Source organism: Phodopus roborovskii, unplaced genomic scaffold, assembly GCF_943737965.1.
Source record: "Phodopus roborovskii unplaced genomic scaffold, PHOROB, whole genome shotgun sequence".
In the NCBI taxonomy this organism is placed as follows: Eukaryota; Metazoa; Chordata; class Mammalia; order Rodentia; family Cricetidae; genus Phodopus; species Phodopus roborovskii.
The window spans coordinates 57,876,247-57,888,408 of NW_026126407.1; the positions used below are offsets into that span (position 1 = coordinate 57,876,247).

The 12,162-nt window shown below is 42.1% G+C and overlaps 2 protein-coding genes across 3 annotated transcripts in view; both read left to right on the plus strand.

The window, feature by feature from the left end:
• Snx29 (sorting nexin 29) overlaps positions 1 to 12,162 on the plus strand; it is a 392,572-nt gene that overhangs the window by 159,517 nt on the left and 220,893 nt on the right. The gene's annotated exons all lie outside the window — the stretch shown is intronic.
• LOC127219665 (actin-related protein 3-like) lies at positions 3,424 to 5,474 on the plus strand. Its single transcript, XM_051181431.1, is given in 2 exon segments — positions 3,424 to 3,711; positions 3,714 to 5,474. Coding segments are annotated over 2 exon segments (1,254 nt in total). The 5' UTR covers positions 3,424 to 3,464; the 3' UTR covers positions 4,721 to 5,474.

Consider the following 12,162-nt stretch of genomic DNA (forward strand, 5'->3'; position numbering starts at 1 on the left):
TACTCTTAGTTACTGAGCTTTTCTCTATCTTCTCTTGTTCTGTTGGGACATTCCTACACCTATTTGTTATTATCACTGATAACTGCTTTCATGAGACAGTGGTAGAGCTGAATGGCTCCAGCAGAGATCAGGGGTTCTTCACACCCCAAAATAGTTATCACCTGACATTTGGAGGAAGTTGAAGGCCCCAGAACTGCCTTGTCTTTTCCATGTAACACTGTCACTCAACAGAATTTCTCTGGGTCATCCTTTCTGTATCAGACTATTGGAACCACGATGGATATGCTGTCTTTTCACAACTCATTCTCTGCATGTGCTGGCTGACAGGTGGGGTGAACACTGCTTGTGCTGCCTGGAAGGTGGGGGTGAGTACAAAGACCCCTGTGCTAGAATTGATCTCTGGAAGTCAGTGTCATTTGTATCCAGATCTTGACCACCCCTCTACCAGTGCCTGTCACCCTCACCTTCTTCCAGCCTGCACTCTGTCTGCTTTCTTGGCTTTGGCCTAGACTAGGTGTGGGAACTGAGATTTTTATATTAGAAAGGTCTGTTGAGGCCTGCAGCTTTATTATAGTAATAACTTCCCCCACCTTTAGCAGACAGTTGAAACCACCTGACAGAAATGAGGACATTCAGTGTTTCACTGAACCGAGAAGCCTGGGGTGTAGATATGGCTGGATATGGGTGCCCAGAGTGTGTGCCAGAAGAGCCAGCACTGTATGCACTTATTTTGTTTCCAGCTCAGTGTGTTTTCCTCTTCACCCATGAGAAGCAGGGAGGGCAGGTACAGTAGTGTAGAAGTCCCAGAGTTCAAGGCTTGCATGGGCTCTGCAGTGGCAGAAGCAGATTGGTGAGCTGAGCTAGAGGGATAGACAGGGGTCAGAAGAAATGGTTCAATTCAACTTCCATGTTGCTTCCTCTCTAGTGCCCCTCAGTCTTGGGTTGTTACTGAGCACGTCAGAAATGGAATTCTGCCTTTAAAGGAATGGTGACTTTTAGGCATCTAAAATATTTTCCTTTTCTTTCTTTTTTCCTTTCTTTCTTCCTTTTTTTTAATTTCTGACATTGTTTGAATTTAATGATTCATATTACGAATTATTCATGAAAATGATCTTTTAAGCGTCCTATAATAGCTGAAATTATCCTTCATTAGATACTGACAGTTCCTGTGATGGGTGTAATTATAAAAAATATTCTTAGGCTAGCTATATTCTGCAGTGTTAAAATTACGCAAATGAGCAAGGGACAGGAATAGAAGCTGAGTAGGATGGTCAGGTTTCATGGGAAAAGGGGGGCACTGGAGGCTTTCTAAAAATGAATAAATATGTGCTTGTGTGCACAGCAAGCATGCATCCTGGACAGTCTGCATTGCTGCTCAGCTACTCTCCCCTGGCAAGGGAGCAAAGGAATACGAATGACTAGCTCGTGAGTTGATCTTGCCCACATATAAATCGTGGGATATTTTTCCTCCCCTTTTAGCTTTGTTCACTCAGCATTTTCTGAGAGGCACACTGTAGTAATCTCAGATATTGTGGAGAGTGTCAGGCTTATTGCTAACACAGATAGTGATGTGTAAGGAAGGGAGAGATGGGACAGGAAGTAGGGCTTTGGGGTTGGGACAGCCACCTGGGTTAGACGGACCCCATCATGTTTATGGCACAGGACAGCCAGTGCACAGGTTCAAGGCGCATGGGGACCAACTACTCTCTTGTATTTGATTTTGACACCTTCTCTAAGGTTCTCTGTGTTTGGTTGTCCTTGAGCATGTGATTCTCTTGTCTCAATCTCTTACATCTGGGATTATACCTGGCTTATATTCACTTTTTCCTGTTCAGTATTGGACATGAAGTCAGGACCACACATGGACTAGGCTAGCATTCGGTGCTGATCACAACTCTAACCATCTTTTCACTTTTATTTTGGGACAAGTTCCACAAATTGTCTAGGTTGGTCTTATACTTGTTCTATAGTCCAGGCTGGTTTTGAATTTGAAATCTGCCTTGCCTTGGCTTCCTTGAGTAGCTTAACTGACAAGTCTATGCTGCTATGACTGGACTTCTTTCTGTGTCACTATGGGGAATGTTCAGTAGGGAGGAGGGAGTGGTGTCATGGTGGCTGTTCTTTGCTTTGTCTCACCTACTCAGTTCTCAGGTTTTTGCATGCTATGCTTCTTCTTAAAGCCCACAGGCAGAGGTGCGCTCATTCTCGCAGGTGCTGCCTCTGGTGGTGCACTCTCAGGTCCACCCGCCAGCAATGCTATGGAGTAAACTCTCCCATCTTCCCATTTGTGACAGGGACCATTTAATAAAACCTTAGGTAGGGAGGGTGATGAGAAATGATGGAGACTAATATTTCAGGATGCTAGCTGCCAGGCACAGGTCTGAGAAACATACACTTGTTTAATCTCCATGTTTGTCCTGAATTGCTAGGTGTGATGGTGGTCTTCATTCATGCAAGGAGAAAACAGAGCTTAGCTAAAGTTACATAAGCAGATAGGAGATGAGACAATGGTATCAGGTTTCTTGGGGGCTTGTAATAGATGTGTAGGGGAAGTGCTTCGCATGCCCTTCAAGAAAGGGTGCTCAATCTACATGTCCAGGGTTTCCTACAAGAGCACACCCCACAAACACAAGCTTCTCTGCAGTATGAATAATAAAAACCCTGAGACAGATATTGGGGTTCAAGCTGAAGATCAGAAAAACAAAGCAGTCAGCCACTAGAGAGTTCTTATCTCTACCAAGGCTCAGGCTAAAGTAGGGTGATTCTGTCCTCAGAGTGACTGCAGACTGCAGTGCTTTCCACCAGACCTGAGACTATCCCTAGCTCCTGCCTTATATTCTACTCTAGTGTTGGGATTAAAGGCTTGTCATCCCAAATTCTGGGATCAAAGGTGTGAGCTGTTTCTCTTTTAGACTGATCCACTCTCATGTAGCCCAGGGTGGCTTTGAACTCACAGAGATCCATCTGCCTCTGTCTTCTGAGTGCTGGTACTAAAAGTGAGGATAGCCACCACTGACTATCCTCTATGGCTAACTATTAACAATGTGTGTGTGGCTAGCTAGTGTCTTAATGTGTGTGTGGCTAGCTAGTGGCTTAGCTCTTAACTAGGTGTGTGGCTAACTAGTGGCTTATCTCTGTACTCTGATCTTCAGACAAGCTTTATTTGTTAGATTACAAACAAAATTTCCCCCTTTTTGTCTGAAAAAGAGAAGGCTATAACTAATATAAGAAAAACTAGGGGGCAGGGCGGGGACAGCCTGCCTGCTGGCCAGCTTGCCTGCCTGCCCGGCTTGCTGAAGTACTAGGCTGCTGCTCAGTCACTGTTGCTCGGGCTCCCTGCAGCTCCCTCCCTTCCTCCCTGAGGACCGAGGGCAGCCCTGGCCGGTGCATGCTCAGCTAGCTCTCATCTCCATCCCTGGCCTCTAGCAGCACGTAACGGACGTAGGCAGCGGGCGAGGAGGAAGATGGTGGGACGGCTGCCGGCCTGTGTGGTGGACTGTGGCACGGGATACACAAAACTAGGATATGCTGGAAATACAGAACCACAGTTTATCATCCCATCATGTATTGCAATCAAAGAGTCTGCAAAAGTAGGTGATCAAGCCCAGAGGAGGGTGATGAAAGGTGTGGATGACTTAGATTTCTTCATTGGTGATGAAGCAATAGAAAAACCCACGTATGCAACAAAGTGGCCAATCCGCCATGGTATAGTTAAGATTGGGACTTGATGGAAAGGTTTATGGAGCAAGTGATTTTTAAATATTTAAGGGCAGAGCCTGAAGACCATTACTTTCTTTTGACTGAACCTCCACTGAATACTCCAGAAAACAGAGAATATACTGCTGAAATAATGTTTGAGTCCTTCAATGTTCCAGGCTTGTACATTGCTGTGCAGGCTGTTCTTGCCTTAGCTGCATCCTGGACCTCAAGACAAGTAGGAGAGAGGACGCTGACGGGTACAGTAATAGACAGTGGAGATGGAGTCACGCATGTCATTCCTGTGGCTGAAGGGTATGCCATCGGCAGCTGTATTAAACACATTCCAATTGCAGGAAGAGATATAACATACTTTATTCAGCAACTGCTGCGAGACCGGGAAGTAGGAATCCCTCCTGAGCAGTCCCTGGAGACTGCAAAAGCAGTGAAGGAACGCTATAGTTATGTCTGCCCAGATTTAGTAAAAGAGTTTAACAAGTATGACACTGATGGGTCAAAGTGGATCAAACAGTACACCGGAGTCAACGAGATCTCAAAGAAAGAGTTCTCCATTGATGTTGGCTACGAGAGATTCCTGGGACTGGAGATCTTTTTCCACCCAGAGTTTGCTAATCCAGATTTTACTCAGCCTATCTCAGAAGTTGTAGATGAAGTCATTCAGAACTGCCCCATAGATGTCAGACGTCCTCTCTACAAGAACATTGTCCTCTCTGGTGGTTCAACCATGTCCAGGGACTTCGGACGTTGTTTGCAAAGAGATTTGAAAAGAACTGTAGATGCCAGGCTGAATTTAAGCGAGGAGCTGAGCGCGGGTAGATTGAAGCCCAAGCCTATTGAGGTACAAGTTATTACACATCACATGCAATGGTATGCAGTCTGGTTTGGAGGGTCAATGCTGGCTTCCACGCCTGAGTTCTACCAAGTATGCCACACCAAAAAGGATTATGAAGAAATTGGACCTAGCATTTGTTGTCACAATCCAGTGTTTGGAGTTATGTCCTAAAGTTGACTTGTTTATTGGGTTAGGGAGACGGAAACGAGATAATCTTTCTGATGACCAGTTTTTGTCTGAATGGATGGTTCTGAGGTTTTTACCAAACATGATCATACAGGAATATTTAATGAGTGTGTCAACATGCAGATGTAGAAGAGAGCTAAGACAATTGTTTTCCTTTAGGTTGAATATTTGAATCTTACGTGTATCAAAAAAGAAATGGGTTTTAGTTCTTTCTGTGCCTTGATATTTTGTATATTACTGACTTACCCAATGTGCTGGGCTCTGTGGGTGTGTAGAGAGCTCTGTGACGCCTGCCTGATTGGGCACTGCTGAATGGGCAGTGCAGGAGCTTGTTTATATTTCATACTTTTTTATACTTTGAGGAAACAAATTAAAAGAAAAACTAGTATTGGAGGGAAAATGTGATCAAGGAAAATATGAATTCAACAAGCAGCCTCATGGGACTTGGCCGCATACTCTGGGTTCCGGTTATCTCGAGCTGCTCCACCCCTCCCTAACCCACCAACGGCTCTCTCTGCAAATGCTTTGGATCTAGGAAGCTAGTCTTCTGGGTTAGCCGATGTCTGCCCTGCTTTCCGGTTACTCACATTCTGTTTCTTGCTTTAAAAGAAAAGACAAGACTGTTGGACCAGTATTGCAATTCTATAGAGTCATTTCTTATTAAAACAATAATGTGATTACCAAAATTGGCATATTTAAGGCCTGATGCCATTCTAATAAAGGCAAAAATTTCTTTTTACTACTTGTTTCAGGTTCTTTGATCTCTTTATAAGTTAACTAATATATCTATTTTCTTCAGATTCTGCAGTAGCTCTTTAAAAAGCACAATGGGTGGATAGCAAGCTGACTTTTTTATGTGCTCTGTACAAATAATTGTGAACTTTTAATATGTTGAGTGCTTTCATTTTGATAACTGGATCTCCATTTGATATTTTCATTTGTATAACTCATTTGCAGTCTGAATTTTTTTTAGTGCCAGTCCCTGACATATCATGAAAAGTTTGTTTTCTTTGCAATTTAAAATATCTGGATCATGAAGAAAAGTGATGACAATAAATTAAATTGAATTAAAAAAAAAGAAAAACTATATACAATAAGTACAATAACTATATATAGTATATACAAGCAAGGCAAGGTCTCGTCCATTTAACAAATTCAGAGAAAATACTCCATTTTCTATCCTATCTTGGTGAGTCCAAAGTCTTGTACTCAACTTATTTTCTAACATAATTTGCATTACCATCCAAAACTATCTTTTTGATATCTCTCAGTCTTATACACTTTACAGCTCTTTAGTGAGTTTCTTTTCTTCATCTGGTAAACAAGGAAAATTATAACCATTGCTATCTAGTCCTCAACTCCCTCAGAGACCCGGGAAGGAAATAGTATTAACTGAGTAAGCAAGAAGTATGAACACACTACTTCAAGAAAATGTGAGAAATGACAGAAACAGTTGGCTGCCTGGACAATTACTCAAGATTCCTCTGAAATGTTGGGGCATCCATCTTTGTCCCAGAGGCCTAGAATATCTGACACACTTTTCTATAAACCAGGGTTTTTGAAGAACTGTCCTGCCTTGTCTTGGCAAGGTTTGTTAATTACTATCTTATGTATCCTGTTTGTCAGGTTTGGACAGTGTACTGGAAGCAGTTGAGGCAAGGACACTTTGTTATTCAATGGCTTATTTTTGCCACAAAGAAGGTAAACTCCATGTGGAATTTCTTTGATGCCCATCATTGTCTCTGAAGTAGATTGGTGCTGCGAGGAGCAGACATGTCTCATTGTCATAAAAAAGAACATATGTCATTAAATCATCTTAAATGCCATATTCTGCAGATCTCTGAAGTGTTTGAAGATGGCATGTCTATCTAAAATATATCTGTCTGACTTTGAAGATATATCTTGAACTTGAACATAATTGAACTTGAAGACAAATTCGATTATAATGACTAACTTGCATTTCTTTATATCCTAATTAGTTGGCGATAATACATTTCAAGAACTAGAAATTTGTATTACATTGTTAAATGAGCTGTATATGTACAATACCTTGACAAGAGTAGAAATTATATACAGTGTGTTCTAACACAATCTCAAATTTCTATCAATATACAAAATTGGTATACAATATATGAAAGTCCATTGTAAAATATTTAAAACTAGTAGTTGCTTTTTAAAAGTAGATTCAATAATCTACCTTTTGTCTTATATATTTATATCCTCTCTTCTTTTCAGAGTAGATTCAAAAATTTACGCTTTTTATCCTATTATATATGTATCCCCCCCCTTTTTCTTTTCAAAACAAAAACTCTGACTCTCATCCCCTTTGTTCAACTTTCTTTCTGACTATAACCAATAGCAACTTGTAACTAACCTCCTAAACAATAACAAATATCCATAATCCAATGAAAGATAAAAAACCATCTACCTCTTGGGAATGTGGGATTCATGTTATTAAATTTATTTCCTGCTATCTGGGGGCAATGGCATATTTAGGGGATCCTGAAAAGAAAAATTTGGGTTAATTTTCAAGTCCTAGGAGAGGTAGCTGTATCAATTGTTGTCCAGTCTCTGTATAATGGGAAAGTGCAGGGCTTGTCTCAAGTCCTGGCTAGAATAGTCTGTGAGGCTAGATCATCTCAGGTATTCATCTTGAAATTGTTCTGAGTACTCCAAAGCCAGTCTTTAGTTGGTGTTGTTCAGCTTAGTGGCATTGTCATAGTCCTGGTGAAATTGTTGTTGTGGGATCCCATCATCATTTTGGAGATGTCAGAGATCGTATTAGGTAAGATTATTCCTTTTCTTGGGATTTCTTTTCCCCTGGGTTGTTTTTCCTTCTTCTTTGGATGCTTATTTGTCCAAAGGTCTTTAAATTCCTCAAGATGTTTGTTTGTTTTTTTTTTTTTCCTGAAAATACAAAAGCAAAATGCTGCCCAACCCTATCTTTGGGGAAGTTTCTCCTGAAATTTGTGTTTTGTCTTCTATAGCTGTTCTGTCATCCTGAGCAGTATGTTTTCCCCCTCTTCCCCCCCCCCCCCATAGGCATTAGGTTCTTTAAGTTAATTCATTAGTTCAATGCCTGCCTTTGCCACATCCTCTGCACAATCCAGAAGGGTGGGACATTCTGTTTGAGTTATTCTTAGAAAAAAGCATTGTTTCTAGCAATGCCCTGTTTATGATCCTTTTTAAGGTGTCCTTGTTTGCTCCAATTTAACACTTGACACTTTGATTTTTCTTCATATCTCTTGAAATTAACTCTCACTTCCATGCATCATCATGGTCATGAGATTCAACATTGATTGTATTGAGGACCCATTCCTCCAAGGGTTCTGACCTTGCCTTTAGAGGCCTAATTATCCTTTTGCATTGAGAATTAGCATTTTCAAAAGCCAGAGATTCAGTTATTATTTGTCCAGTTTCTGAATTTGGTGTCATTTTATTTACTGCTGAAGTTAATCTTTGTAAGGAATCCACAAAGGCTTCCTTGGGCCCGGTATAACTTCAGTAAATGGTTCAGTTTTTCTTCCTACTTCTCCAATTCCACCCCAAGCATTCAAAGCTGCTGTGTGGCATAAATCCAGGATGTGGTCATCATACAGAGATTTCCTTTCTACAGTAGCATAATTTCCTCCAAGAAGTTGATCTTGGGAGATTCTAATACCTCTAGCTTTACTGAATTGTACAATTGTCTTAGCCTTTTCTCTGAACCAGGTGTTCTGTTGTAATTGTGGACAGGCTCTAGAATAGCTTTACCCAAGTCTTTCCAGTATTTAGGGATATTTCTATTACAAACTGACCACCAGTTTAACATCTGCTTCACAAATGGTGAATTCAGGCCATATGATCCCTTTGCTTACTCTTCACTGTGGCTCAGAACTTCTGGTCAGGGTTTGTTGGAATCTACACCATAGTTCTTTCTGCTGGTGCCACACAATCTGTTTCCATAAGAGGAATGGGCCTCTCTGAGAGGCTCAGTGCCTTTCTAAGACTCTGACTGCGCCCCACACACTGCGCTTGAGAGCTTTTACCTCTTGACCCAGAAAGCAGCTCCTTCCTATATCCAGACCCCCATGTTGCAGCTTCAAGAGAAGTCCTCAGTGCTTCTCATTATGCCTAGGTACTCCAGGAGTGAATTGCTGAGCCCCTGACATCAGTCTCCTGGCACATCTCCCTGACTCTTTCCCTTCTTCCTCTTGTCATCTTCTTTCCTTCCCTTGCTGTGGACCAGGTCCCATCCTGATGCAGATTGCAGACCTGAGACCCACTGCCTACCCTTGAGGTTCACAGATTGATAGGGAGTTGCACAGCAGGATACAGTCTCTGATCCAGGCAGATCTTTTTGAGCTCAGGGCAGCCAGTCCACATAGCAATCTCCAGACCAGCTAGAGCTATGTGATAAGATTTTGTCAAAAGCTGCCCTCAGCAAGAACAGAAAGACAATGGGTTTGGCTCTGAGTTAAAGTCTGCAGTAGTATCCAGGTCAGTGCAGGCATGAGCTGCAGGGCCCTTTCCACAACAAAACAAAGTTGTTTTGTTTCTGAATTCATCAAATCTTTGTCCTCTGTTAAGTTACACTGATTAAGTCAGGCATGGTGCTGTGTGCTTTTAATTCCAGCTGTTTTGCAGTAGAGGCAGGAGAATTTCTGTGAGTCCAGGGCCAGCTTCATAGCCAGTTCCAGGTTAGCCAGAACCATTTGAAGACAAAACAAACTGCATCACTTTGTAGGAGCCAACCCTAATTTGCTGTAAATAACCTAGTAGTAGCCATGCACTGGAGTTAATGAAGAGGCCCTTTTGCCTCTTAAGTAACCAGTCGATGGATGGAGCAGTCAGGCTCTGGTTTTGCCCTGCAGGGTCTCAGTGAGTAGCTCTGGCAACTCTTCAGCTTCCAATCTTCCCACCTCAGCCTCCCAAGTACTGAGATCACAGGTGTAAGCCCCTTCCTAAAGTAAACATCACCATATGTCCCCAAGAGTTGCTGCCTGTCACTCACACAACCTTGTGTTCCCCTCTCTCTCCTTTTTTGAACACACAGAATTACAAAACATGCCAATTTTTAAAGAATTTACCTTAATAGCACACATTCATCTTCAGGCAGCCATTAAAAAATCATGAGCACACACTCCTACTGAAGTGATTCATGCTTCCTGCCAGCATATGCCTCACCTTTGGGCCACAGGCACAGCACCCCAAACTCCAAGGCATTATGAATTCAATCTATTCTGCACCATTCTTGGAGGATGTGCTTTAACCTCAAGCATGCAGAACTCTTTGAGGTGTCCTCAATGCTGAACAAGACTGTTCTTCAGATAATGTCTAAGCAGAGAGATTGCTTAGCACTGGGATTAACCCCAGGAGCAAGTGGGGTGGCAGAGAAGTCAGTGGTATGCAAATGAGCTATTAAGTCTTCAGATGTGCATGCTGGAGGCTGGCAAGATTGAGCCTCTGGTTTGGGCAGTGTTATTTAACATGGAGGATACCTGCTAGTGGATTGTGACTTCAGACAGCAGAATCTGGCTGTGATCCTCAGTTCAGAACTGAGCTCAGTGTGTCTGAGAAGGTAACCTACCCTTGGATGATGCTTAGGCTTACTGGGATGGGGATTAGGACTGTGGGGTCCCCTGCTTTGGGCTTTTGTTCCAGTGTATGTCCTTCTCATAACTCTGCCTGTTGGGGGGGCATCAATGGATGCAATTCTTTTTCTTTATCATAATTTTCCTGCCATCTTGCAAAGCCTAGAGGTCAGGTGATGACCTCACTGTTGTCCATCTTGTGAAGCACATTACTCACCTTTCAGGATATTTCCTCACTTTTTGATTCCTGCTGCCCCATCAAATGATTTTCAGCTTGGCAGCAGTGAGCCAGCCCCACAGAGGGTGAACTGTGCCACTTGCTATGTTGCTCATGCTCCAGGGCGATGCTTTTTATGGCCAGCCATCTGGCATACTTCTGGTGTTCCCTTTTTTTAGCAGTTGAGGGCTCAAAGTCACACATATAAAAATGACCAACTTAATTCAGTTAGCATTTATTTGTTGAGTGACCTTAATGTGTCCTGGGAGTTGAGGAAAAAAGTAAATTCTCTTGATACTTGGCAATTCATAGTGAGGATTTTGGACTAGTGGCTTCAGCAGGTTATCTGAGAACCTATTACACTTGTAGATGCTTGGGTTCCACTCTGCTTGCTGGGTGGGTTGTACTGGAAGTGTAAGAGGCACTAGATACTTGAAGTTTCTGTCAGCAGAGGAAGGAGACATGTGGACGCTTCTGTTTTCTTCTGTATTCATATAGGCATTACTAATCAATCAGGATAACTTTCTCCAGAATCCCTGTTTAAGCTTGCAAACTTCTTATCACAGTGTTCCAGGTGATGGCTTTTCAGCCTTTTGGCTAAGATTGAGTGTCATACTAGTGGCCTTGAGATCAGGTTCAGTCCCGTCAACCTCTGCCATCAGCATCCTGTTGTGGTCTCTCTAATTCTAATACTGCAACCTCCCCAGCCTCAGTCTTCTGTAGCAGTGTTTTAATGCAAATATGGTGATGCTAATTCCTACTTAAATCCTCTAGTGACCTCCTGTTGCTTTCCTAATAGAATCCAAACTCATTACCAGGCCTTGCAAGATTGTACTTGACTTGGCTCCTGCTTACCTTACTGGCCCTGTCTATGTCTCTTTATTGCCCTGTCTCCTCTCTGCTTGCACTACCTCATTTTAATTCTGGGAGATGCTGGACAGATCTTAGTCCTTGTCTCCCCTAGGAGAATGCTTTGAGCACAGAAATTTGATCTGGAGTTGGAGAGATAACTCAGTTGTAAAATGCTTGTCTTTCAAATACCAAGATTTCAGTTCAATCTCTGGCTCCTAAAAAAAAAAAAAAAAAAAAAAAAAACAAAAGCTAGAGAATTGATTCAGTAGTTAATACTTACTGCTTTTACAGAGAATCTGGGTTTAATTCCCAGCATCCACATGGAGGCCCACAAATATGTGGAATTCTAGTCCCAGGGGATTTAATTCCCTCTTCTGGCCATGTGAGGCATGCACATGGATATACATGTATGACATATATGCAGAAAAAACATTTATGTACATAAAATAATAAAATAAATAAATCTAAAAAAAAAATAAAGGTACACTTATAATTCTAGTGCTAGGGAGTTGGATCCAGACAGATCCCCAAAGCTCACTGGCTTTGCAGCCTAGACTAGTTGGTAAGTTACAAGTCCTAGTGAGAGACTGTCTCAAAAAACCAAAGTGAATAGTAACTAAGGAATGACAATCAAGGTTGTTCTTTGGCCTGCATATACAAAAAAATAAATAAATTCGTCCTTCCTGAGGTTATGGGTTGGCAGGGTGACTTCTTTTTAATACTTGGCCTGCTGTCTAAGTTACCTCTTTACCATGTACTAAGGGGGACTCCAGGAGAGGAATGAT